The sequence below is a fragment of the Rhea americana genome, unplaced genomic scaffold, assembly GCF_003343005.1.
Source record: "Rhea americana isolate MKP2758 unplaced genomic scaffold, rheAme1 scaffold_578, whole genome shotgun sequence".
Classification (NCBI taxonomy): domain Eukaryota; kingdom Metazoa; phylum Chordata; class Aves; order Rheiformes; family Rheidae; genus Rhea; species Rhea americana.
Window position 1 is genome coordinate 55,507 of NW_028186732.1, and position 27,152 is coordinate 82,658.

The following is a 27,152-nucleotide window of genomic DNA, read 5'->3' on the forward strand; positions in this document are numbered from 1 at the left end:
TGTTTTCCCTGGAAAGGCAAGGACATGACCACTTGCCAGTTCTGGGAGACACTCTCACCGCGTGGCTTTGCAGAGGGGCTGTTTTGCTTTCTAAACTATGCTGACATCCCGGAGCAGCCAAATGGGATGGCCACCCCTATGCACACCCAGCAGCACCTGCACCATTTGCAGCAACAACCCATGGAAGCCATAAGCATGAAAATGGGGATTGGCAGGCTCTTTGGATCCTCTCAGAAGCAGCACTCAGGGGCCCGAGGGTCTGTAAGACTCAGCCCCAGCTGCCTGGGGCCTGGGAAGAGCTGCCCTGGGAAAGGGCAGAGCACACAGCGCTGCAGCAGGCTTGGGATCCCCCAATGCCGCCCAACAGTGGCGTCCTCTGGGCACCCCACAGGATGAGGAAATGGCTTTTGAAATGTCCACCTTCCCAGTTCTGTTCTGGTTTAGGCCAAGTAATGAAAGAGAAATCACAGCACCCACTTGGTTTGTGCGTGTCACTGCTGTGTGCCTTTCCCTCATGTCCCATTCTGCTGTCCAACCCAGGCAGGCTCATTTCCCCAAAAAAAAAAAAAAAAAACCCAAACAAACAAACAAGAAAAAAACAAATGATCAAATCCAAGCTGGGATGCCAAGCCATTGCTCCCCGGTTGGCATCCAGGGTGCCCCACCGTTCAGCACAGAGAGCATGCAGGGCAGCGAGGACAGGACGGAGACCTCAGGCCCCCTGCTCCAGCCTGCCGCAGGACCGCAGTGCTCCCAGGACTCCATCTCCCTGGGGTGACGCTCCGTGCAGGAAGGCAGTAGGACCTGACAGCAGTTTGCAAACAATGTCCCATCTCCTCCCTTCCCTTTCAGTGGAAGCTGGAGGGGAAGGAAGCAAGTCAGGAGAGATTTATACAAAGGCAAGCAAGCAGGGTGTTTACCCCTCTCTGGGTTACCTTGCCAACAAGCCCATCCTAAACTCATTCAACAAATGAGCTGTGGGTGGGAATGGGAGGCTCAAGGCACTGACGTACTTTCCTGCTGCTGCTGCACTCTCTGCCCATCCTTGCAGCTGGTCACTGGCAGCCTGTAGGGGAAAGCAGCAGCGCTGCAAGGCAGCTGCTGGGGCACAGAGCCCTGCAGAAACCTGCTCCAAAATGCCCTGCTCCACAGTAACATGCTGCCCCAGAGACAGGCGATCTGCAGGTGGGCAGCCGAAACAGCCACGAATCGCGGATACAGGCTGAAGCATGTTCACATCACAAAACAGGCACGCTGAAGAAAGCATCATCCTGGAGGTCAGCAGGCACCAACCAGGGCACAGCTGAGACTGCTTCCTTCACATCTGTGCTGGGGCAGAGCACGTGCAATCAGACTGAAGCTCCCACCCAGATTAGCCTGTGAGCTCTGTCCCAGAGCAGGCCCAGGAACCGCTGCCAAGAAAGCAGGACTGCACAGGCAGGAAACACAGGGCTTTTTCGTGCTAGTCCCACGGGCCCCGGAGAGATCCTCCTGGTGGGAAGGCCAAGCAGTGCCAGGGAGTGGAAAGAGGAGAGTCAGCTGGAAGTGCTGCCAAGGGCACTGTGCCCAGAGGTGCCAGGACAGATGCAAGCGGGGAAGCTGCAGGCAGGGCTAGAGCAGCAGGGCAGGCTGTGATCAAAGCGAGGAGGGCAACGGCAGCTCACACCAGCGGGCAGGGCCCCCCTTTCAATCATTCACTTTAACCCTGCTTTAGCCTTCCAGAGAGGGAGTGATGAACATTTCGGAGAGGTAAATTCATCAAAAGAAGTGATCTTCCTTGGGAAAGGGAAAGACACTGCTCATCTATAGGGCCACAAGACTCTCTCTCATTGGGCTCTGCTTGGCTGGAACCAGGAACAGAGAACAGCAGCAGCAACAGGTTATGGTATTTTTGATACTGTTCAGTAAAAGCTATTTGTACGCCACAGCTCTTTTCCAACCAGTAGGTCTCATCATGGGGCAAAAACCATTTGCCCCTTTCCCTTTGGCCAAAGCCTGCTCTGAGCCAAAGCCCCAGGTGCAAAAGACTGCAGGGGAAGGAGATGTAGCCTGATTTACCCGCAAGCCCCAGGCATGAGTGTGCCCAGCTTGGGCAAAGAYGTATAAGACAGTTTGTACTGATCCCAGGAAACAGGTCCTAGACTCAGGCCCATCTCTGTTTAGGCACTTTAGGAGAAGTGTAACTGTTCTGTGTTTTACTAGTCAGTATAGTGGCTCCCTGGTGGTGTTATGAAGGACTAGAGAATCCAAAAAGAGCTCTGCTTTTAGCATGGAGTCACAGAAATGAGCCAAAGGCATAAAAACCAAATTAGAGTCCTCTATGGTAATGTCACTGGAAAGCCTTTGGTGGTCTGTCCATGGATTTGACAAAGCACAGAGACCATAGTCACCTACAGGCAACTGTGGCCTCTGCTGCAGTGACAAAGATGGCACAAGCCCTTTGCACGCAGTGCGGCATGCCACAAAGATCCCATTAGGATGGGTTGGTTGCAGGCCTGCATCCTCCTGACTCCAGCACCATTTTGCCAGGGAAGGACAAAAGAAGGCGACACAGAAGGACAAAGAAGACAACATGTCCCAGAGCGCGAGTCACCTCTTGCAGCCCCGCACAGATCCTGGAGTGAAAACATCCAGCCTCGCAAATATGGGGAAACACACTGATGTCTGGCACTGCCCTGGCTAGGAACGAGGAGAGGATGTACTCACTAGGCAGCAGAGTCATTCAGCTGGTATTCTCGGGAGCGGTTAAAGCAGGCCTGAACCCCATTATCAGCCCACAGCCTCCGGATCACGTTGGCCAGGTCCTCTGGCATGATCCCCTGTTCCTCCGCAGTGCAGGAGAGCGCGAACAACTGGCGAGCATCATCCTGCAGGGAAAAAACAGGGTACGAACATCAGCACCACTGCTCTCTGCAGCCTTCAAAGAGCTGAAGGACACCCATGGGGTACATCCAGAAACTCCTCTACCCTCTTCGGAGTGACCTGTCACAAAAACTCGTAGGGAAAAGCTTTCCAAAACCAAAGCCCTCATCTCTGTGCTGTCAAAACTATTTTCTTTGACCTCGTCTGAACAGAGCATGGAGTTACCTGTTCATACATAGCTTTCCCTTCTAGTCTCAACATGCAGCCCCAAATGCCAGGAAGAATCACAAGCGGAACAAGGCATTTTAAACCTGCCTTGAAGCACACTGTACACGTGAGGATCACAAAACCCAGGGATTCACTCCATTCCTAATAGCAGAAATCACAGGCATGCCATAAGATCACCTGTCAGAACCCAGGACCCATCACTCTCCTCCCCTCCTGGCCCCAGCTGGGCATATGTGGATGGAACAGGCAGCCAGCCTGGGGGCAAGCAGAAGAAGAGCGGAATCAGCCCCTCTCTGAACCTTGCCTGAGGCTGGTCCTATCAACAATGTGGCTCATGCCATTGAACATCAGAGAGAGGATGTGGCAGCTCACAGGAGGGAGGGCTGCTCCCAACACTTGGCCATGGCAGCCCAGCACCATCTCTCACCATGGCGTGTGGCAGTCGCCCTGGGCAGTTTAGCAGCATTGGCCCTGTGTAAGGGCATTTTACCCCCTCATCTCAGCTGTGCTGCCTGGTATGTCTGCTCCCAGCCACTGCACACGTCTGCGCAGGGCCTTGGGGCACCTATTCAGACAAGGCTGTGCTCTGCCCTGCTCCAGCTTTGGGTCTGCGTGCTTTCACCCCCCGGCCAGTCCTCTCTCCCTGTGAGGGCACAGCCCAAGATGGTACTGAGAGATGATGGAAGTGCCCCAAACACTGGAGCTGGGACCCAGCAGAAGAGGTGAGGCCTGCAAAGGCACTCACCGCTCTGGAGGAATCTCCGAAGTCAATCTGCAGATTCCCCATGGCCTTGATGATGGCCATGATGGATTGGATGGTGTTGCTGTAGACCACGGCTTTGTACTGCCGGCATTCGTCTTCCGAGTAGCCATCTTCATGGATAATCCTGGAGGTAGGGCACAGACACAGGCAAGGTCAATACTCTGCAAGGCACCTCTGCCCCTTCAGCTCCTTCCCTTGCTGGCAATGATGTTGCCAGAGGGCCACGCTCTGCTTTGTGGCATGCACCAGCCAGCAGCTTCCCCAAGCCCGGGCATTCTTACCCAGCTGCTGTCAGCCTGAGGAGTGATACTGGCTGTGGGTATCATGCCAGGAAGCAACCAGAAGGGCACAGATCTGCTCAGTGTCACACTAATATAGGAGCTAGCCTCTATTTCAGGGGACTATGTGGCCTGTTACTGCCTAGGACTAYGGCTCCAAGTCTTTCCTATTACAAGGATTTGCTTTAGGGAAGGTAAATAACAGGGAGTAGTATGATCCCGTAAACCTTGGTAGAAAAAGGCGTGATCTTGCTCTGTCCTCCAACCTGCACACATCTCCTGACCAGGGATATGCAACAACAAGAACCAGACTGTACTTGCATGCTCTGCTCCAACAACCTGATACAGGTGTACCTAGRTCAGGCCAGAGACCAAAGAGGCTGAGCAGTAGTAACACTGCCTGGCAGCTCAACACCTCTGTTCTGAGGAGGAAGATGCTGTGCTGGATGTTGCATATTCCCAGCTGCTACCTCCTCAGCTGTAGCACAAAGGACAGGGCAGTGATCCTGTAGCTCCAGGGTGCCAGGGATGGATGGATGGATGGATGAATGAACGGATGGAAACCAGCCTGTGACAACCAGCTGGGCCTGCTTGAGCCAGAGCAGAAGGGCACGTGGGACTTGAAGGGCTTGGAAAGCACAGCTCTGGGCTTGGAGCTAGCAGAGGGCATGAAGGTCTCTCCAGGCTGTCCCAGCCCCACTCACTGTGCTGGTACAGCAGGGTCCAGGCAACCCAGGGTCAAGTGAGAGCAGGCAATAGCAACACACTCAAAAACACTCTGAAAGGCTCATTGAGGTGGCCTGGGTCAGATTAGTCTTGCGAGCAGGGAGTACAAATGCCCCCCAGAAAGCTGGACCAATGCTCCTGTCCAGCCTCCGCCTGGCATGTTCCTCACAATCTGTCATGGAGCACTAGCTATTTGCTTTCACAGCAGCTCTCTGCGGCCGACATAACCACAGGCATCTGAGCCTCTGGGGTCATCTTCCACGTCTGAATATTTCATTGGCTTGCAATTAAACAGCAGTTTGCCCTAAGCTGCCTGGAAAGGCCTGTTTGCCCAAGCAGTCAAGGAATGGATTTCCCCCAGCCTGTGTTAATACAGTATCTATAATTAGGCAGCAAGACTACTTAGGGACATTTCACACAAAAGTAACACAGATTTGGAGTTTTCCGGTCGCCTCCAGCCTCTCCCCATCCCTGGCCATGGAGTTTGGAGCTCTCAACCAAGATTTGTTTGACAAAACTGAACAGTGGCAGTCAGAGAGAGCCAAGATGGGATGGTCCTTTAAGTTCCTCCTCYACTCCTACCTGTGGCATGCTCTGACAGTGTGTACAGGGAGTCACTGCTTGCAAAGCAGTTGTACCAAAAGGCATCTTGGTCAGCTGCTGCCTTAAGCTGCCGGAGAAGAGTGTCTCCCATTGTTAATGCGACGTGGAGCACCCCAAGGGAGAGACCTCCTCCACGCTCTCTAGAAGGATGGCTTAGCCACTTCACTTGCTAATGGCAATGTTGTCCCAGGGATTCAGCTCTGCAGGCCTCAAGGAGACTTGGAACAGCTCCTGAGGAGTGGCTGCCCTGGGAAGAGATGACAGCAGCTCTGCCAAAAGATGCCTCTGCCATGGATGTTGTCTGGCCATGGGTAACTGGAACATACCAAGTGTTTGGAATACTCATCCTTTCCCCAAGGGATGTCTAGCAGAAGCTTAGCAAAAATCTAAGAGCTGCCAGACTGGATTAGCCCAGCAGGGTGATCCAAGCCTGCCTCTTCCATCTGTATCCAAACGGCTGCAATCTTGACCTCCTCCACCTCAGCCCAAAGGAGGCCAGCCGCCTCCAGGAATGATTTGGGGGGCACAGTCACCTCTCCATGTGGCTGAATAAGCCAAGGAGGTGGGGTGTCCTGGTAGCTCAGTGCTCTGCCTGCTCCCTAAGTCTTCTGTGCAGTGCCTGGGTCCTCAACAGAGAGATTAGCAAAGCACGTGGCACCTCCAGCTGTGCTGTGGATGTGCTCCCAAAGCCATGCCTGTAGCACCAGCCTTTTCCTATGGGCACTTTCCGTTGTCTCTCTACAGAGTGGCAGGCTGCCCAGCCCTCCTGTCCCAGCTGGGTATCCCCAACCCTACCAGAGAACTTGTAGGGGTGCGAAGGGGCAGAAGACCATAGAGTTACTCACTTCATCTGTTTGACGATGGTGCTCTTCCCGGACTCGCCAGCACCTGCAAAGAAACAAGAGAGATGAGYGACGAGTTACAGCTTGAAGCCAGAGCTATCTCTGCACACCATCAACTAGACTCCCCTCAGACCCCCCACATCTGCCTGGGTAGGTGCCGAGATGCTAGTCTTCCTTGTCAAGTCTCAGCAGGGCAGACAAGTGCTGCCTGGCAGCAACAGCAAATGCCACGATGACCCTCAAGTGGCTGCTCAAGAGCTAACTGCTCCCAGTCCAGATGCCCACCAGACAGCTCAAGGGACAGCCAGCACCATGGGGCTTCAGCGGGGGAGAGAAAATCCCAGGGTACCAAGAGCTGTGTGTGCCACCACTCTTGGCTGCAGGCTAGCCGGGGATCTTACTCAGCTCTGCCACAAGAGCTGGTACTGTGCTGGATGGTGACGGACAAGCAATGGTTGGAGAATTTTGTGCCAGGCTGTGCAAATGCCTTGGGCTACCCTGTGAAACTGGAAGCACAAAAGGGAGGGCAGTGCAGTGCCTCATTAGCTCACTGTCAGCTATCTCATAACTAAACTCCGAGACACTCATGTCTAATTCACCACATTGCTGTTTCCTAGTAGATGAAACCTTCCTCATGGCCAGGCAATGTGGAAGATGGGCCAAACCTTCTCTGTGCCCTCTCTCCACCTGGCCTTGGTCCTCTCAGTGCCAGAAGAGGGCTAGAAAGGGCTTGTTAGAACTTTCAGAGTCACTGTGGTTAACACCGGTTGACAGGAGCATGGGGAACCATTGCAGCTCACAGGCATTTGCAGCTTGTATGAACAACCATGCCCTGGTCCAGCAGCTGCACACCCATCAGACACAGCGAGCTTTGTGCCTTGCACAACAGCTTCCAGCTCAGGAAGCACTGCCTCAGGGTAAAGCCAAGGTAATCTCTGAGCCCTGGGCAAGGACAAGTACCTCCTCCCACCCAGTCACAGCAAGCAGCACCCTGCCACCACCCAAGCCAGCTCCAGGCTAAGCTAGCCAGGCACCCTCATTACAGAAGCCTATAACAAACGAGGCCAAGTCCTCCTGGTCAGCATCTACCTGGGACATGCATGCATGTATGCCTAGCAAGCCCTTGCCTCCATAATCCGGCCAGAAGAGGTGGAAGGAGGATTGTCCAGCGTCAGCCAAGCTAAGATGTTCCATGGGTCCCTGGAGAGCACCTGCAGAGAAGGTGGCTGTGGTGATGAGAGCCAAGGTATCCTGCAGTGCCAAGGAGCAGGCCTGGCACTGGCCAAATGGATTTTTATTGAGTTGATGGGTTTGGGCAGACACTGCCCTGGGCGTCATCTCAGTAGACCAAGCCAGCCAGCTGGCTAGGGCCAGCAATGAGCTCCCACTGCTCCAGAGCCTTCCCAGCAAGCGACTGTCTCTCTTCCTAGTGAGGTACCTGCTGCTGGCTCCTGCTGAAGGACAAGGGTCAGCAGATGCTTTCACGAGCATCCCACTGGCCCTCTGCCTGCATACAGGGGAAAGCCTGACAGCTACTAATGAAATCAGCCTCTGAAGCCAAGGCACAGTTTCACTGGGGACTAGCTTCTCCCCAGAAAGTCTGACCCATGCCAGCCCTGCTGGGCTTTCTTCTGAAAGGAYGGAAATTGCTTGCAATCATAGTTCTGCTCTTAGAAAAAACTACAGGAGCCCAGGGCAAGGAGCTGGAATACATTTCGATTCACTATTCCTACTTCCCTAGCACAGGGATGAAATCCAGGGAGGTCTTCCCTCTTCTCCAGCCACTGTGTTTATTTCCAGAAGTGTTAAGTGTTTTACTTCCAGAAGCATGCATCACCATTACCTCATATCARCCACACCACCATCATTCATGGCAAGAGGTCTGGGGGACCCTCCGGAGAGGGCCGGCACAATGGCTGGCATAGAAACGCTCTGTTATCACTAAGGCAAGGACATATCCTGCTTTACAAGGGGTTTCCCTTGGTCAGGGGAACAGCTTTATACCTTTATGTTGTGTTAAACCTGGCCTGTACCAGGTGAAAACTCATGGGCTTCCCAAAACAGCAGGTGAGAGAATGGATTGAGGACCCCCTCTGAAATAATGCACACTATGGATGGACAAGGAGCATCTCTGCTGGGCACTGGCCTGCCCACAGCCTGTGCCAAAACTCAAGGGAGACAGAGACAAAAAGGAGGCTGTCTCAAGATGATTGGGGCTTTTGAGAACAGTTCAACCAGTAGAAGAGCAATACATTTACCCAAAGTCATTTTCTCCTGTCTGAAAAGAGGTGTCATTTCAGCTTCCACCAGCCAGCTTGGAGCAGATGCTCTAGACTGACACCAGCTCAGCTCAGGTGCCTGCACTGCAGCAACCTATCTCTGTCTCCCCTGCCACCAACCCTGGGCCTCTGCTTGAGAAGGACAGAGTAGAGCCAGCCTGTCTTCCCCTGCCAGGGGGACTAGGACTAGGACAGGCCTAGGACTAGGACAAGGCCTTCCTAATTTCTATGTGATGAGCAAGGAACATCAAAGCAAAGAAACACACAGGAGAAAGCAAGCTTTCAGATGATCTTGCAATAGCTCCTGAGAGGAGGGGTAAAAGGATACCTGCTCCATCCCAAGCAGTGCAGCGAGCCAGCAGGAAGCTTCCTTTGAGAAAGCAGAGCAGCCTGTTAATGCAAACTAGCCAAGCCCAGACTCAGGGTGACTGGGGAACGCAGCCCGCCAGGATCAAAGGAAATGGCGCTCATGTCGCTGCATGGGTGAGCGAGCAGCAGGGAAGCAGAGTGTGCTCCTCACATGCCTATCCTCACACCTGGAAAACAGAAGAGCTGTGTGAAAAGCAGCTCTTCCCACAGTGATGGCAACACTATGCCTTGCGCCATTTGCAGGATCATGCCGCTGGACAGAGAACGTCTCTGGGAGAGGGGGAACATGTGGCAAGCCATCCTGGCAGGAACACAGCAGTACGGGGCTGGGAGGGTTGTGTGGTGCACAGCATCTGTTACAGGATCAGGAAGTAAAGCCCTTCCACCAGCTGTGCCCCTTGCCTGCAAGCATTCCTCAATGGCTAACAGCTTCCCCATGGCCATGGCTGCTTGACCTCCAAGCACTACAGCTGTAACAACTCCTAGCCCTGGCTTCAGCAGCCAAAACRTAGCCACAACCTACCCAATTCCAGCGCTTTGCAACTTGCCAACCCCAATGCCAGAGAACCCATCAGCAAGAGGGCAATCGCTCAGCCTCACTGCATCACTGCTGCAAGGGCTGCAGCTCGCCAGGGCTTGCAGGTGCTTGGGCAGCCACTTCTTGCTAAAAAGAAGAGCTCGATTATGAGGCTGACTCAATTTTGGTTGCGTTGGCCTGGGACAGCTGGATTTGCAATGGATAAAGCGGGATGTATAATTAGGTCAATCTCATAATTGGCAGAACCAGCTTCTAAACAATATACGGACTAAACTCAGCCTCCCAGTGCCCAAACATCTGCTACCAGCAACAGCCACCAGGCCAAATTCCTAGAGACAACAGCACTGTGACCACAACTCTGCTCAGGGCCACGGCGTAAGTCTGTTGCCCTGGACACCACGGCCCCTCTGCCAGAGGAGAGGGCTCTTGCCCTTGCCYGCATCCATCTGCTCAGCAATTGGCACGTGGGTCTGACAACAGGTTTGAGGAGCAGCAATAAGCAATGGAAGACAGATTTGGGGAAGTAGCATCAGCTATCAGGGGCTTCCATCTGTGTTGCAATAATGGATACGGCTCGCCCAAAATGCTGCATTAGAGCATCACCACACGGCTTTCGGCTCCCTCAGCTGGAGCCAGTAATTAGACAAATACGCCCCTGAATCCAGCTTATCTTGTTTCACTAGGGCTTAGCAACAGGCACTCCTTTATTCTCTCCTGGCATGCCAAGATCTCTATGCTCCCCTGCAGCCGGCACCRACAGCACAGGATCTGGCTCCCTGGACCAAATCTGCAGCAGGATTTCTTGGCTGTGGCACAAGAAGCATCTGCAGATGCCACAGGAAGAGCAAACCTGAGCTGCACCACACCATGCCCACCACTCAAGCCAACAACCGCAAAAACACAGAGATGCTCACGCCATCAGCCACAGGCAGCAGACAGCACACACTAGCGCAATGGAGCCTGAAACAGAGCATACTGGGAAAATTCAGGAACAAGACTGMCACCTCCTTCAAATGGCTTTAATTGCTCCCTGCGATATAAGCCACCCACAGTTTTCTTTTTAAACGGCAAGCACTTGAAAAATGTTAGAGCCCACAAGGGTAGACATCCCTTTGCTAGAGCAGATGCAGCACCACGGTGGTTGTCACTCTAATGACTCTCTCTCATGAGCCTGGCCTGCCTGCAGCCATRTCTAGGCACCGAACTGGACTCTTCCCCCAGCTTGGCTGACCCCCAAATCTCCAAAGCCACATTTGCAAGCAGAGATCCCTAGTACTTCCAGTCTGGGCAATCCAGAAACACAGACCGCTTGCAGAGGGAGCTGCAAGTCCCACTGGGTACCAGCTGCAGGGAAAGCCAGTGGGTATTATTAGCATCCAAACTGATGAGGACCAAAACTTTTATACCTGCAGAAGGGTTCCAGCAGGTCTGGCCAGCCCTTTTTGGAGCAGCTCTAAGCAGRTCCGCAGCAGCATATATATATGGGCTCTGCGATCCCTAGCTCCAGCATTGATGTTGCAAGCTGCCTTAAGGGTGCATGAGGAGAGCTCTCCCCATGCAAATAGTTCAGCCACCCTTCCCAAGCCAGTAAGGTGGGAGCAGGTTCCTGGCACACCAAAATGTGAATGACAACTCATGCAGGCCAAACTGCAGCCACCCTTTCGCTGTGGCACACATCAGGGAGGCACAGCACAGCACAGCTTTTCTGCTTCACCCATGTACCTCTGTCTCCTGGTCAAGCCTATTACAGCAGGGAGCTCTGGATGGTCTGCCCCCAGCACAAGCCCTGTGACTCCAAGCATCCCATKCGGCACATGGGACCCACACTGACATATAGCCCTTTCTGCTCCCTTCCCACACCAGCACCCTGGGATTGAAAGACTCCTTCGGCTGAGAGAGGGAAGAACCAAGGGCCTCAGAGCTCAGGACGTCAAGGGTAGACACTAAAGGCAGTCCKAAGTCTGGTGGTGCATTTTGCAGTAGGGGGACTCATGTGCCCCCTGCCCAAATGACTGCTTCAGCCTAGGGCACAGGAGGAGAGCAAAGCCCATGGTCTGTCCTCCAGGACAGACTCCTTAGGTGCTGGCCACCTTCGAACAGGGGCTCCCAGGCCCAAATCCTGGATGCCAGGGCTTCACAGTTGTGACAGATCTCCCATGCCCAGTAACTTGGACTAAATAAAGTCTTACTTTCTCATATGTAATGTTCACCACTCTCCACTACTCCTTTCCCCATAGGGACTGCAACCTCATACAGCTCTCCCTTGGCCCACAGAGCTGCAGCAGGGAAAGCCTTGGCTGCAGAAAGTGCTTGGACATCAATCCAGGCTGAGCAACACGCAGCCGTCGCTCCCTGGAGATTTCTCCCTTCCTGAGATGGGAGAGCAGAAAGCATTAAACTGTACTGGCTTATCTGGATGCAAAAAAAAAAAAGGAAGCTCAAAGGGGAACTGGAAGGGACAGAGCGTCCCCTCTCCAGGCAAGGAGCGTGGCAGATATTGCCCTATAACTTCACTCGCTCACTCTCTGCTTTGGGAATTGCAGTGTGAGTCCCAAGGAAGGTGACAAGCAGGCCAACAAGAGAGGAAAGAGCCCTGTTCCAGAGGCTGCCAAGCATGGTCACCACCCCTAACACAGAGGCTTCAGCTATGAACTGTGACCAAAAGCAGGGCAATTCTCTGAAATTACTGCCCTGCTGCTTATAGACCGGGACAAAGTCGCTGCCCTGGGCTCAAACCCTCATGGTCCCCAGAACGAGTGGGATGTAATCAGGCTCACAGCGCAATGAGGCACCTTTGCCTGGGGAGCAGCGTGCTTCCTGCCTCAGCGTCACATGCCCATCAGAATAGGAGCTTCTGACACCAACCAGAGTCAAAACCAGAATCAAAGCCCTCAGTAACACAGGCCAGTCTGGCTCCGCCAACCCATCATTGGCCAAATGCTCAGCAGAAAGCAGAGCAGAGATGGGCACTGCACCAAGCCCAGCCTCTTGACTCTGTGCTCCTTTGGCATTGCCGATGCGCTGCAAACATCTGAGCTTGCTGCATGCAGGGAAAAGATGGTTTTGCTGGGCTGACAGGCACTCTAGCTGTTAGGATTTGGGGAGAAAGGGCTGGGGGCAAAGCTTGYCTGAGGCCCACAAGATGCCAAGGCACAGAGTGAATGAGCAGCTGGCATCCCACAAGGCCYTGACACACAGTTCTGTGGTGCGCCAAAATGCAGGCTGGAGGTTTTTCATCAGGGAACACTAAAAATGCAGAACAGGGGCGGACTCGCACCCTGATTCAAAACCTCGGGTCCCCTTGAGCAAAACCCTAACTGCAAGGAAGTTTGCGCACCTCCTCTTCTGCTCCAGGACTCAGTTTCCCCACTCTCGGGGAGTCCTTCCACTGCTGCCTTTGCTTCCCCAAGAGCCAGGACTGAGGTTTACAACACTGCTGCACAGTGCTTTCTAGGCCGCACCATTCTTGTAAGGGTGGTCCAGCCTCTGGCAGGAGCACTTGGGGGAAGAGAGCTGTCACAAGAAAGATGGGTGCAAAGCTCAGCTCACCCAGCTGCAGAGACAGAGAGAGAGCAGTTAGCCTTCTCCCAGGCCCCAGGAGGACAGCAGCACTCCACAGCAAGGCTCTAATGTCCAGCTGGGCTCTTAGTGGCTTGAGGATCCATCGGCACTGATCCGCTGCAGTGACAAAAAGCCCAGAGCTGGGCATGAGCTTCCTCAGGAAGCCACATTTCAAATGCAATCCTGGGCCCAAGAGGTCTCCGCATGCAGTGTTGATCACTCAAACTGCAGCAGAGGATGCTCAAAGGCCTGGTTGTGCCCACCTGAGCCCCTCAGGGAGATGGCACTGCTGCTGCCCAGCTCACTTGAAGCAGAGCACGCCAAGCGAGTGTCTCCAGCYCAGAGGCCCTGCTGCCTGCAGCTCCACCACCCGCTCTCATGTGCCGCACTGCAGACAGCCATGTCCCAAGCCACGTCAAACAACAGGCCCCTGTGCTGCATTCACCCTGCCAGATTCACATCCCATGTTTAAGCCGAGTTTGGAACTGCCCTTAAAGAGTTTCCCAAGCAGCTAATAGCAGGGCTACTCTGTCTCAGGCCACAGAAGTAGAAAAGAGATTACAGAGGAGTCCAAAAATGAAGATTATGCTAAAATTAACCTGCAAATACAAAGCCCATCATTTCAGCGGAGAAACATCAGCAGGGAATGAGGCAGTGGAGAGTCACCAAGGCGATGGCAGGAAACGGGGGTTAGAGGATCGGGGCAAGAAGGAAGCAAATGCCTTGTGCCAATGCACACAAACTAGACTTGAGCAATGCCCGTGAGCCTCTTACGAACCTCCAACCCATAGAAACCACCAAGAGCATTGCTCAGCCTACAGCTGCTTTGGAAAGGAGGCTTGAAGAGACATCTTACTTGCAAAGACACAGCAAAAGCTCATGGGTAGTGCACAGCTGCGACGGATCTGGCAGATTGCAGGCTGCCTCTCCTGCAGTTCGCTTTGGCCTCTAATACAAGAGCTGGGTTTCTTGTATGTATAGCCATCCATAGATTGCTGGTGTCCTCAAACAAGTCACCGTTCACTCATCCAAACAGTAGGAGATACTGAAGCTGGGTAACTTAGTTGGGGCTTAGGAGACCCAGGCCCACCTTGGTCCCAACGCTAGATCCAAAGCAAACAACATAGATGTAACATGCCCCACGAGGCCACAGCTCACCAAGGAAATTCTTCCCAGCTGCAACTCCTGTTTTTATGTCTTTCACCAAAGGGAGAGGAGTCAGTCTCTGTCAAACCCAGTATTTAGAGTCTGCTGAGGTTAGGACTATATWAAGACTATAAAGACTCTACATGTCTACATTTATCACTACAGCTGACTTCTGTGCTCCACACACAGTATAGTTTCCACTATATGCACTCTGCAGGAGCAGCTTTGCTCATCCCCAAGATAAGTTTTCAATGAAAAAAAAAAAAACAAAACAACGCAACAGACATAACCAACACTGCTCCTGCACGAGAGCCCAGGCAAGTGGCAGAGTCTCTTCGCTGTGACCTCCTGCAGCCCTCAGAGCACACCTCATCCTCACTGAGCCCCTGACAAAGCCCTGCACCACAGGGCCACCTTTTTTGCTGGACAATATCTATTGAGAGCAGCCACGGGCGGGTTTCTCAAGGAGCTACACAGCTCTGAAACTTCTCAAAACGCCCAAACTGTGCCACGGTAATGCCCTGGTAAGATCAAACTCATGTTCAGCTTTGGCAGTTTCCCCATAAACCAAAGGCAGCATTTGACCTGAATAAAAAGGTTCTGCTCCAGTCTGGAGCATGGCCACAGTGCCAAAGGGCTCCCAGCACAACAGGACAGTCCCTCTAGAAAGACAGGATCGTGCCAGCCAGTTGTACAGCACGGGGCATTCAGGACCATGCACGGCTCCCGCACTGCCCATGCCATCGCTGATCTCGATGATGGGTCATTTTGAGCATCTCAGACAGTTATCGAGCCAAGACGACAACCGCTAACACTTCAGAGCATCCCAGGTCAGAACTAGAGAGCAGACAAGCTGGAGCAAAGGTTAGGCAGAACTACTAGGCACTACTCAGCACAGACCACCTTGACCGGCTGAGGCTTTCCAGTACCTGTAAGAAACCGGCTTCACATGGGCATCCTTGGGATGCCTGCAATACAGGAACAATGGGATAATGCTTTGGGATGCTCATGCAGACCCCAAGGCACAGCCTCACTGCCCAACCTTGAAAGCTTCAGTTCGAGGCTCTTGGCCAATCACTCCTGCTGACACATTCAGCCCTTAGAACAGGTGTGTGGAAGGGTTTTATGAAATCAAAGCACAAAACCAAGCTGAGCTGGTACAGGATACGTTGGTGCTTGTCCTACATTACTCCTAGAAAGCTCATCAAGTGGATGAGGACTGGAAAGAGTTAAACTATAGAGCTCTCCCCCCCACCCACCCAATCCTGCTCTTCTCCTCCTGGTGCCCCAAGGTCGAGCCAGAAAACCTCAAAGCTGAGCAGCATTTCTTCTCCTGAATTGCCTTAAAACTCCCAGCTTGGAGCCCTGCTCCCACAGCTGCCTTGTGATCAGCCACTGCAGCCCAGGGCAGCTCTCCATCAAATTCATCAGCCAGTGGAACAAAAGAGAAAATCACTAAAGAATGTCTGAGTGACAGTTTTGCACTACCGAAGTATGAGCCCAAATTCAAATATTACAGAGTGCAGAAACCAGTGCCCATATGGCACCAGGATAGGTGGAATCTCATTAGCCACAGATTCTTGCTGCATGCATATACAAGACTGCTGGGCCGGCGTTTGTGGTCCACGCTCAGAGCTGACACAGGACTGGGGCGAGGAAGGGGGGAAGAAGTCAGTTTATCCCTTCAATTTTTTCATTAAATATTACCATATAGTTTCTGGTAAAGCCTCTCCTTACATTCCTCCAAAGGGCTTAGTGTTCAGGGACTGTATGCCTTGATAACAGCCAAATTCCACTTTCCTAACGGAAAACTCAGGAGCAGCTGTGTTCCCATGTGTTCCTGTGTGCTGTGTTCCTGACCATGAAACTGAGGCATGTGACAATTTAGGGCCCTGCTTACAAGTTTTTCCAGGATAGGACATCTATCATTTGGTCCCAGTCTCAGGTTCTGCCTGATCTTTCTCCCCTAAGTGCACAAATGCACAAGGCATTTTTTCCTGCACGATGGCATTTCCAAAAGGGAAGGCTTTAAGAGGAACAACTGCATACTGCACTTTCATCTCCACATTTCCCACTTGGGCTGAGCCTCAGGGACACAGCTGCCAGCCCCATACCTGCAAGGCAGCACTCTAAGCAAATTGCAGAGACAGGCCATTTCCCTTGCAAACTTCCCCTGCAGGGTCCTGTCCTGCTTAGTGGTTTCCTCCATTAGTCTCATTTGCTTGAGTTTGCCAAATGAACGTGTGTTGCTCCATATCATTTTTTCCCCCACTTTGTGCTCCAGGAAAAAACCCTCTGCATAGCAGTTTCAAGTGCCAATGACCTGTCCCTCCCACAAGTTAGCATCTCTTCTCTTCTTACTATGGTGTGGGAAGGCTTATAGAGCAAAATCGATCATGGAAGACCCTACTGATGCTTGTCCCTACCCACAGCAGCTCCACTCTTGCAAGGGCACAACTGTGCTTCCAACTCCAAGCACCAGCAAAGGACTAAGTCAGCTCTCATCTCCATGCAAGACATCAACTATGCCAGCTTCCACAGACTCATTGGAAAGAGTTCTACCTTCCTGACACCAAGGCACAGAAGCTTGTTCCTGCCTTTCCTCCTTCGCCAGAAGGGCCAGGAAGAAATCCAGATCTGAATTAAATGGGCAGAGGGCAGAAAGACAAACGCCCCTGAGGAAGACGTGTACTTCTGGCTCTGGAGACACAATCCTCAGCACTGCAGCACACATCACATACTGGCTGAGAAGGAGCTCAACAAACCACCAAGGGCAATTTGGGCTGGAAAGTAAAATCCAGTGGTTCAGCGTTCATCCTTCGGAGGGAATCCTGCCCTTCCTGCAATCCGTGGAAAACAAACCTCAAGATTTGCCCTACAGCCTGTTTCCAGGACCAAACCCCTTGAACACAAAGTCTCTTTTACCTCCTTCCTTCCTAGCTTTCAAATCTAATTGCAGCTTGTGGGAGAGCTGAGCTTGCTGCGTTGTCAARCATGGACTAGGAGTCTCTGCTGTCCCTCGAAGATGTGTGCGAGCAGCAAGGGTCACATCCCCTGGCCTTCACAGGAGCTGACAGGATGGCCTCTGGTTCCAACACAATGTAATAAATTCTTCCTGTTGGCTCTTCACATTCTCTGTGCTTAAATCTCCCTTTGGCTTTACTGGCCCATGAACTTGCCATGAAACCTGAGCCACTCCAGCCCTTTCTCCTTCTCCTCCACCACAAGTCCCGGAGATAGGTGCTGACCCAGGTATCCCAGCAGTTTCACCCACTGCAGAACCCCCCACATCCACCTAGCAAGGCCACTCTCATCAGTCCTTGCTCCCTCCTGCAATCCCCATGTTCACTAAGCATCTGGTACTAGGCAGTGTGCTGCCAGTGAGCCACCCTGCTCCCACGACCTCTTCCAAGCACAGCAGCACAAACATGGGTTCCTATATGATTGCTGAAACACCTCTGTTTAGTACCTTTGCTTTCAGAATAGCTACAGGATTCTGCTGCGAGATCTGCCCGCTGGTCTCCCCCTTACACCAGGCAGGAGGCCATACACTATATGCTAATACTCTGCAGACCCCTTCAGTAGGGCCCAGTAAACATCTGTAGCATCTTTCTTCTGTTACGGGACTCCCTGGATGACATGTGTTTTTCATTTTGCCTAAAATATACTATTTGGCTGGAATCTTACAAGCTTGACCCGAAGGAAATAAAATTGCATTTGGTTTGGAAACATGGATCAGATTTCTTTCTTTCCACTCAGAGCCTCTCCCAAGTTTTAAAGGCCGTCTCCTTCAGAAAAAGCTTTCTCTGCAGGGAACCAGAGCTGTGCAAAAAATAACTGTTCGCAAATCAGTGTACACTACTTTCAGGAACACAGCTGGCTGCTGAGGGCCACAAACCAAGCTGCACTTAGTGCAAAGCTCATCCATMGACAGAACCAAAATCTAAAAAGCCCAAGCAACCCTAGACTATGAAACTAGCCCTTGCACAGAGAAAGGTCTTCAGAAAACCCTGTTGGCGCTGGCTCTCAGGGACCACAAGCTCCATGAACCAGCTTAGACACAGGCAAACTGAGGCAGCCTGGGGAGGGAGGGGAGCCCAGCCCAAGTGCCAGCCCCAGCCGGAGGCCATCACTCCTCCAGGGAGCAGAGGAGAGCCAGCCCTTCGCAGCTGGAGACAGCAGCAGGCCCGTGTAACTTCACCATCCATGCCTGGGGAAACTGAAGTACATGAGGTAAGGGGCTCTGAGCACATGTGCTGGGGAACAGCAGACCTTCTGGTTCACACACCTCTGAAGCATAGCCCTGCCTGGCTCTGTGGACTTGGTGCCAGGCATAAGCAGAGAAACTGGCCTCGGCTTTTTTCCCTTCCCTGCCTCTGACCTTGCACTTAACCCTGGCTGAAGGAGATGAGAAGAAAAGGGGCCCACATCCCACTGTATGGAAAAACCACACTGCAGTTTAATGTCTACTCATTTGCTAGAGGTTAGTGCTCAAACCATGGAACAGGCAAGGGACAAGATGTTCTCAGCCTCYAAAAGATTCCCATGTGAGAGGCAATCTCAGACAAACAGTAGTCTTGCTATCAGGATGCCAGCCAGGCAGGAGCGGACATCAGACCCCAGCGCTCCAAGCAGGCGCTCAATAACCCTGCGGCAGGCCATTTCCACAGGACTAACATCCAAACTGCTCAAGGTGATTGCTTCCAGCGGTTGTAAAACAGAAACATCTGCTTATCATTGCAGTGGACAGCAGTAATTACCATAATGGGGACTATAAAATCAGCCTGTTCTCATCAATGCATGTCTAAGTCTCTCCTACCTACTGCCATACAGGGCTCAATTAACAGGACATATAAATAGTCCCCAACTCTGGACTCTTCACTTGCACCCACGGCAGCAGCTTAAAGATGTCTCACTGCTAGGCAGGCATGGGGCTTACTTGTCCCCCATTGCCTTCACTGCCCCAGGGCCCAAGAGCAAAAAGCACTGCTCCAAGACAAGCACAAGCCGAGGCCACCCCACCTCTCATCCCATAAGAGAACTCTTCTATGATCGTCCTTACCACGTAACAGGCTTTTATTCCGATTTCCCAAGGGACTTCCAAGCCCAAACTCAGCTCATTGCCCCCACCACCCCCAGCAGCCTGTCCCACATTGTGCCAGCTTGTGACACAATAAGCCAACTCCTGCGCTCCATTCGCCCCTTTGGACTCTGGTTTCCAAGTTGTAGGAGCTTCTGGGCCTAAGGTTTTGCATTTCTGCCATACCTCATGGCATAAAAGCTGTGCCTCCATTCACAAAGACATCAGCCTACTCTCTCTTCAACACTATCAACATGACGAGATTGGGACATTTGACAGAAAGGGGAACCACATGCCCAAGTACAACCACACTGAGCCTGCTGTGCACATGTTGAGTCCAAACAATCTGCATCAAGTGCCCCATATTGTTCAAAGCCTGCTTGGGGAAAGCAGGCTTAAAGCCTTGTCTTGAAATGTCTTTCAATCTACACATTAAGTCAAGTCAGCTGCAGCCAAGGTATTTTTTCTTTTTTAATCCTAATTTAACAGAAGCACTTTAGTACCTCATTAATCCTGACAGCATAATCCCAGCCTAATTAGTCAAGTTAAATGTCTGCCTTCAAAGGAGAGGGAAGTGAGAGATGATTTTCCCTCATTTGGACCCATCATGGGCTACAGCAAACACCTTGGCAGCTGCATGGCAAAGGACTGGTGGACTGAGGGGTCCAGAGGCAGACCATAAATCACTCCTTTCTGCCCCATGACAGTCTCTGGGAAGAGCTGTTGCTAGGTTTTGCTTGGGCTCAGCAGCATGAGCTCTGGGGAAGGCCAGCCAGATGCTGGCAGCAGGTACACCATGGAGACCCGACCCAAACTCAACCCCAGCCCAAGGGAAAGTGCAGAGCCCCAGACCAGTGCCAGCTTGTGACTGGCCTGCCCTCAGTAGCTGCAAGGAGGCTGAAACCCCAAACATGTAAGGCTTGGATGGGGGGGGGACTGCCAAATGTCCTTGACGCAACCACAACAGCAGCAAGATAGCACAGCAGCTGGGCAAATTCAAGCGGACTGCAGCACTCTCTCCCTCCACTTTTCTCCTATCCAGCTCAAAACACTGGACATTTGGACCACAAGGTGCAGAGGTTATTTCTGCACTAGCTCAGCAGGGCCAGGCCACTGCTGTCAGCTCCTCACCTGCTCCAGCAATGGTGCTTTCAACAGCCGACCATAAGGGCCTGTGCGATAATCCCTGGAAAGAAAGCTGTGCCACAGTCTGCAATTAGTCTCCCACTTTCATTTCCCTCTCAAATCACCTCATTTGTCTAATAAGCAGACTGCCGGTAATTGCCTGGAAAGCTGTGCTCTTCTCCCTGCAGTGATATCCCCAGGCTGACAGGGGCAGTGGGACCATAGCACAGGGGATGACAAAAAAACACCTTGCAGATGAGCACAGAGGATGCAAAATAGATTAGTGCCACTGCAAATCCAGACCCAGAGCTCTGGCAGCTAGATGTAAGGCCATTTAGCCAGTGTGGAAATGCTGAGCAACGTCATGCCAGTGCTAGTTCCAAGGCCGCAGTGGGCAGAGGACCGGACTCAATTCCTGCCTCTCCAAAGACCAGCTACAGAGGGCTAGGATCTATCAGGGCAACATGACCACTAATCCCTCTGCCTCATGGTCATGCATTAGGTGCTTCCTTCAGCAGGCCAAGCTGTGAGCACAGGGATGCTCGCTGCAGGCAGTGGCTCCAATGCATCCCATAGTGGACCCACCTCGACTGCCATCTTGCTCTTGCAGTTACTGTTCAGCCACAGAGAAGCACAGAAGCCTGCACTTGGGTCCCACGTTAACATGCCTGCTTCAATCCCTGCCCCACTGGAAAGATTAGGGTCCTGATGTGCCACTGGGCCCCGTAATATCTTTGCAGCATGGCCACCTCCTGCCCAGACTGCAGGTAGCTCAAGGCCAAGGCATGACTACTCCAGTGCAGGTGCCCWGTTAAGCCTACAACAGACCCCCAGCTGCTGCAGGCCCTGGCATAACCTTTGGGCAAGGTTAATCAACAGCTGTCTATTTCTGGAGCCTTCAAGAAGGGCCATTCATCAGTCGGGCTGGTATAACTCCTGCTTAATACTTGCTCTGCCTGCAGTAGGCTATGGAGGGGCATTTGACTCCTTACTGATTGTGACTGGGCCAAGCTGATGACAGCATTCGTGGTTAGTTTTCTGTCCAGAACTTACTTAGTGGGAGACGATGCACAGATCCACAGTACCAATTCAGCCCTGGAGCAAAGTATTGCCTCTCCTCTCTCAAACCAATTCTGGGTTGTGTGCAAAGGCAGCATGGACCTCACATGGCTCCAGTCTCTTGGGCTAGATAATGCTGCAGGGCAGCTAGAATGATACGCTTAGCTAGAGAGGCCTCAGGGAGGACACTGCCCAGACAGTTGGATCAAAAAACACCGCTGAGCCTGTAGGTCTGTGGACCCCATCCCTACAGTACTCTTCCAGCTAAGGCAGAGAACCTGCATGCCTGGAGACCTGAAATGGCTGGGAGAAATAGAAAAGTGTTTAACATCCATAGGGCATAGGAGCATAAAAAGGTGATAAGACAGGGTTATCTGCTAATTAAAAGCATGGCGAGAAGGCCCGAGTCATGTGCAGGCTCCAGGCTCCTCAACCACCTTGCCAAACTGCTCTCCACTGCAGCAGCCTTTGCCACACATGAGCTGAAACATTGTGAGGCCACCTCTGGTGCCTGCCTCTTTGCGGCCAGGGCACTGTGCATTGCATGCAGCTGGTAAAAGCATCACTGCCAAGGAGGGAGGCAAGGGGCAGAGCTGCTCAGCCAATTCCATTGGAGAAAGAGGCTGGCTAGATGCTGGAGCACAGTGAAGGCACAGGAGGATGTGGATGAGGAACACACAGGTCTCAGCTGGGAGGGCACGGGGCAAACATCATGCCAATACTAGGGGAGAGAGCAAGCACTGTTACAGCTGACATTGAGCTCGATATCTCCCTTCATCCTTCCAGTGGCAGCTACCCCTTGTCTCTGAAACTCCTGCGGCTTTGCCTCGCATGCAGTGGGCATGTGGCTCCACCCAGAGCAGAGTGGAGCTCAGAGTGCTACAGATCTCCATATGCACAGAGGATCAGATCCCCCAGTCCACACCACTGCCAAAACAGCAGCAGATCAACAGCCCCCACTTCCACATTGGGGCCAGCATTAAGGTGAGCTGTCCTGCTCCAAGCCAAGTGCAAAGCCCAAACACATGCTTTCACCACCCCAACTGACAGGGTCCCAGGAAGCTGGTATCTTCCCAAGCTCCCCATTTGTACCCCACAAGGAGCACACCCCATGCAGCCAGGAGCTCCAAAGGTCCCAAGCCCAGTCCCTGCTGAGAGCTACTTGCTCAACATACCCATTCCAGCCTCCTGAAAATGTTCCCAGAGGTCACAGCCCTAGGGCAGCCTCGGAAATGGCTGGTTTGCAGTCCCTGAGGTCACAGGGTGCAACATTCCTGGGTAGCTGAGTCATCCCCAGCTTCCCAAACTGGACAGTCACAGGGGCCTGCCTACAGCTCCTGCCCTGCACTAACACTTCAGCTTTGGACTGTCAGGCAAAGGGCAGGGAAAGGTGATGGCTGAGGGAAGCAGGATAAAATTGTTCAAAGATTTTGGTCACCGCTTCGACACACAAAGCGAGAAGAGGGAACTGCCAAGATGATGGCTATCACCTCTCCGAGGGGGTCCCTCTCCTCTCGGCCCACACGAGACATTTCCTACCTACTCAAGCGCCTGCTCCTGCAGCTGTGGCATCTCCTGGCTCCTTTCCTTTTCCCTAGATGAACCCAAGAAAACACGAAAAATTTCCAGTCTGCTGCTCCAACCCCAGAAAAATAATCACTGCCATCCATTCAGCCCTGTAACAATCTCCTGGCAGGCTGCCAGCAGAGCACGGGAAGGGCCTGCATTTCCTGAGACAGGGCGGCTTCCAATTCATCGCAAAAAAGGCATTTCCTAYGAAAGCAGGAGCCTACAAGCAGAGCAAACTGCTGAACAAAACACCTTCTATGGATCTTCCTGTCCTTGTCTATTCTTCCTCAGCCACAGGTGGGAGATTTCTTATTCAAGCAGCATCCATGCAGCTTCTGATGTAAAAGCAGATGAGGCTTTTTCTCCGTTACCCTTCAGACTCTAATGATGACTGTGTAAAAGAAAGAATGAGTGGAGAGAGAGTGCTAAGTGGCCTGCCCTATGCACACTCCAAGCAGCCCTGGGTTGCAATCACTCTGCCTCTCATGTGCAAATGAATGCAGGAAGGAGTCCAGCTGAGACCTGTCACTGGGCCATGAGGACCAAGCAACCTCACATCATGTAATCCCAGTCAAAGGACAGTTGGTAGGCAACTGTACCGCAAAGCAGTGCTTCAGTAACATCCAGAGATGGCCCCAAGGGAGAGCTGAAGCAGACAAGCAAGCATGGCAGGACGGCCCTCCTGTCTGCAAGAAGGAGGCTTTGCTCCCCTGCTGAACAGCTTCCTCCTTTTCATCCCTTCCCAGGGCACGCATGAGGGTTGGGGTGCTCCAGGCCCAAGGGCACCTCGAGCTAGTACAAAACTCACAGCTCCCAGGGAAGGAGAAAGTTTTGTTCCATCCTGCCATTTCATTGCAGGCACTTCCCTGAGTTGCGCCCTTTCCTTGCTCAGAGCAAGGTCTGACCCAAGATCATGGCCATTCTCACCCGCTGGGACACGACAGTTTTGATTCCCAGATCAACGTCTTTCAAAAATAGGAGACAAAGCTCTCTTGGGTTRTTTTGCCTTTTCAAAAATAGCTTTTAAAAATGTAAAAGAAGCAAACAAATGCCCATTGCAAAAACATCCTGTTATCTTCTGACAACACTTTATCAAACTACTTCGTTCCAGTATATTTTGGGTGCTGAGATTTAAGCTTCTACCGCTTCTTTTCATACAGCCATGACATTTAACACAATATTTAAAGAGCTGACCACACTTACAACGGCAGGCAAGACTCAGGCAAGGCTTGCTCCAAACAAAGACCTTATCTCACTACTTAATTAGCAGCTAAAATGCGTCATTAGTTTGTCCCTGAAAAAACAGAGACTTGCCYATCTGCTAAGAAACAGGGGGTGGGGTATCCAGACTCCACACAAGTCCCAGGACACATCTCAGGGAGACACTTTTATGCAGGGGATTGCCCTGCATAACCTGCACAGGGCTGCTAACCGACCTAACAGGCCATTTCTGAGCTGCCACTAGGTTGCAATTCTTTCTCCAGTTCTTGTGACCAAAAGGGTTGGAGGGTCCTCTTCTTGCAAACCTCTTTGTCTTGCAGAAAGGAGCTTGGACTGCATGAACAGTGGGGCAAAGCTGCAAAAGAGAAAGGCAATGCCTTCAGGAGCTCCAAAAGCAGGGAGGACTGTCCAGCCGCTCCAGACACTCCAGGGCAAAGAACAAGTCAACAGAGCTCCAATGGACCATATACTGCTGCATTGAAAATGCAACTGTGACAAAATCCCCCAAAACAAAAACACCTTAACCCTTTTGAGAAAGGCCCATACACACCACAGTTACCTTCAAAATCAGGTAACAGGCAKGKGGTGGAGAGATTTCCATTACAGAACAAAAGWATTGGTAGGATTTAAAAAAAAAAAAAAAAAAACAAAACACAGCTCACACTTAAGCAGTGGCTTAAAAAGCACAAGGCTGGGATGCAAAATACTTGAAAAAACAAGAGATCTTAAGATCTTGATCCCCAGCATCAGGGGACGGGGCCCCTACAGCTGAAGGGAAGAATGGATGGGACATCTCCGAGGCACCTGCCCTCCTGGAAGGCCTTCAATATTCCTGCGGCAACAAGTGCCACTTCTTACATTGAGAAAGGTTGAAATGTTGGAGAAGGGGGAAGCTGTGGGTCTCACACACCTGAACAGCTCCGCTCCACTGGTCAACAGTCACTGGACAGACTGAGTTTGCSTAACAGGCACATCCTTTTCCTTGATTGCTTTGCCAATAACGTTTGCTGGCTGAGCTATTTGTTTTGTGCATTCATTTACTGACATTTTTACCCCATGCATATTTAGAGAAACTTTGAATAGATGTGTTTCCATCCATAGTAGCCCAGAAGCAGCCCCAGCCCCCAACCCTTCCGCAAACCCTCAAAGGTAAAGCCAAAAGTAAAGCTGCCAAAAAAGGCTACCAACTGCCTTCTTTGCCCCAGCTAACTTGCATGGTTCTGCAGAGATGGATAGCTTTGGAGCCCCTTTCCCTCCACACAGCCGGGGTCCCAGCTGCTGAATGAATCTTCCAAAGCTCTGCATTAAAAACAGTTACTCGGTGGGGGGAAGACTTGAGAAAGAAAATCCCCTCTAGATTTTCTCATCTGTCTAAAATAGACACAAAATTACTTTAAAAAAACAATTGCATAAAAAAGTCAAAACAACAAAAGATGGGGACACCTTCATGAGGAGCCATCTGATTTCTGTGCGGAGCTGCAGATTTCCAGTAGGACCTAGCCTTCACCAAACAAGCCAGGCTGGTGACTGGCAGCCTGCTGTCTCCAGGCACAGGCCAGGGGGCAGGTTCCATCACCCTTGCCAGCAAGCTGGGGCAACAGGACTTCTCCAGCTCCTGCTTCAGGTACCAATCAAGCTTACCCCAAGCGTGCCATGCAGGCATTGCAAGGAKAGCTGTGTCTTAGCAGCAGTCTAAACTTAGAGCAAAGGAGGGAGAAAAACCGAGTCAAAAATGCAATAGGAAAGTTAAGAAAAATCTGGTTGTTTTCCTGCGCTCCCTGGAAGGTTGCCGGAGCCCCCCAACCTGGAGAGGTTCCTCCCTCTCCCAGTCCAACCTTGCCAGGGACGGTGAGTATGGCCACGGTGCACCACAGGGCTTCTGACACGTTGCACCCAGCTGATCCGAGTCCACTCCTGCTGCCCAAGCCCTCAAAACTCCTGGGACCCAAAGCCCTGCTGCTGCTTTCAGAGGCAGAGAGGATGCAAAAAGTGTTACAGAAGGTAGGGAGCCTCATTCATCTACCCACGCATCCCTCAGAAAGCTCCAAGTTCAGCATTGTGTTCCTTCCTGAAAATAAGGATGTGTTCTATTTTTCTCCCCTTTCCATTTACGCTGGCTAGCAGGAGCTTATTTCCCCTCTTGCCCATATATTCCCTTGTGGCTCAAGCTCAGGAGGCAAATGCCTTGCTTAGCTCCACTGGGCCAGCAGGACAAGCACTGTGGATGAGGAATGCCCCTCGGACCACCTCAGGGAGCTTGCCCTTGCCAGGGCCTTTTGCATGGGGCGCAATTTCGCTGGCTGAGAGGGGATGGAGGAGGGCTCTCAGCCTCACTCACACATTAAACCTGACCGGAAAGGCACAGGCAGGCACTTGGCACCAGATTTTGAGTGCCCCATTGGGTTTGGAGGCCTTCCTCAACCCATGCTGCCTTGGGAATGTYGCGGCGTATTTTACATGCTGCTGCTGCTTCCCTGCTCCTGGCAGGCAAATCCCAGAGGAGGAAAAAAAAAAAAAAAAAGCTTCCTGTTAAATACATCCAGGACTGTTTTGCCAGGGCTGAGCAGATGTCACCCAGGAAGACCCGAAAGTCGAGGCAGCTTTTAAAGCTCCTGCCCAGCAAACTCCAACAAACTACACCAGTTGCTCCTCCATTCCTCAGTGCATCCCAGCCTCCAGGGTTCACTTTTACCCACCACCTTGCATCCTGCAGGATCTCATGGCCCCGAAGCAGACCTCCTTTCCACTCACTCATCCATTTACTACAAAACAACAGTGCCCCGCTCTCTGCTCCAACACATCTGCTGCAGCTTACGCTGGGCATTGCATACAAGGCAAGGTGGTACCAAAATACATCCATCTGCCTCCTATCCACAAGTAAGCCAGTTCATTGCAGGACTAAC

The 27,152-nt window shown here is 52.1% G+C and overlaps 1 protein-coding gene across 1 annotated transcript in view; it reads right to left on the reverse strand.

The window, feature by feature from the left end:
• The window catches only part of LOC146587649 (guanine nucleotide-binding protein G(i) subunit alpha-2), a 61,684-nt gene that overhangs the window by 16,460 nt on the left and 18,072 nt on the right, over window positions 1–27,152 (reverse strand). Inside the window, exons 2-4 of the mRNA XM_085319230.1 lie at window positions 6,306–6,348; window positions 3,836–3,977; window positions 2,707–2,867 (exon numbers count right to left, since the gene is read on the reverse strand). Of these exons, the coding sequence (XP_085175356.1) occupies window positions 2,707–2,867; window positions 3,836–3,977; window positions 6,306–6,348 (346 nt within the window). The remainder of the gene's footprint in view (window positions 1–2,706; window positions 2,868–3,835; window positions 3,978–6,305; window positions 6,349–27,152) is intronic.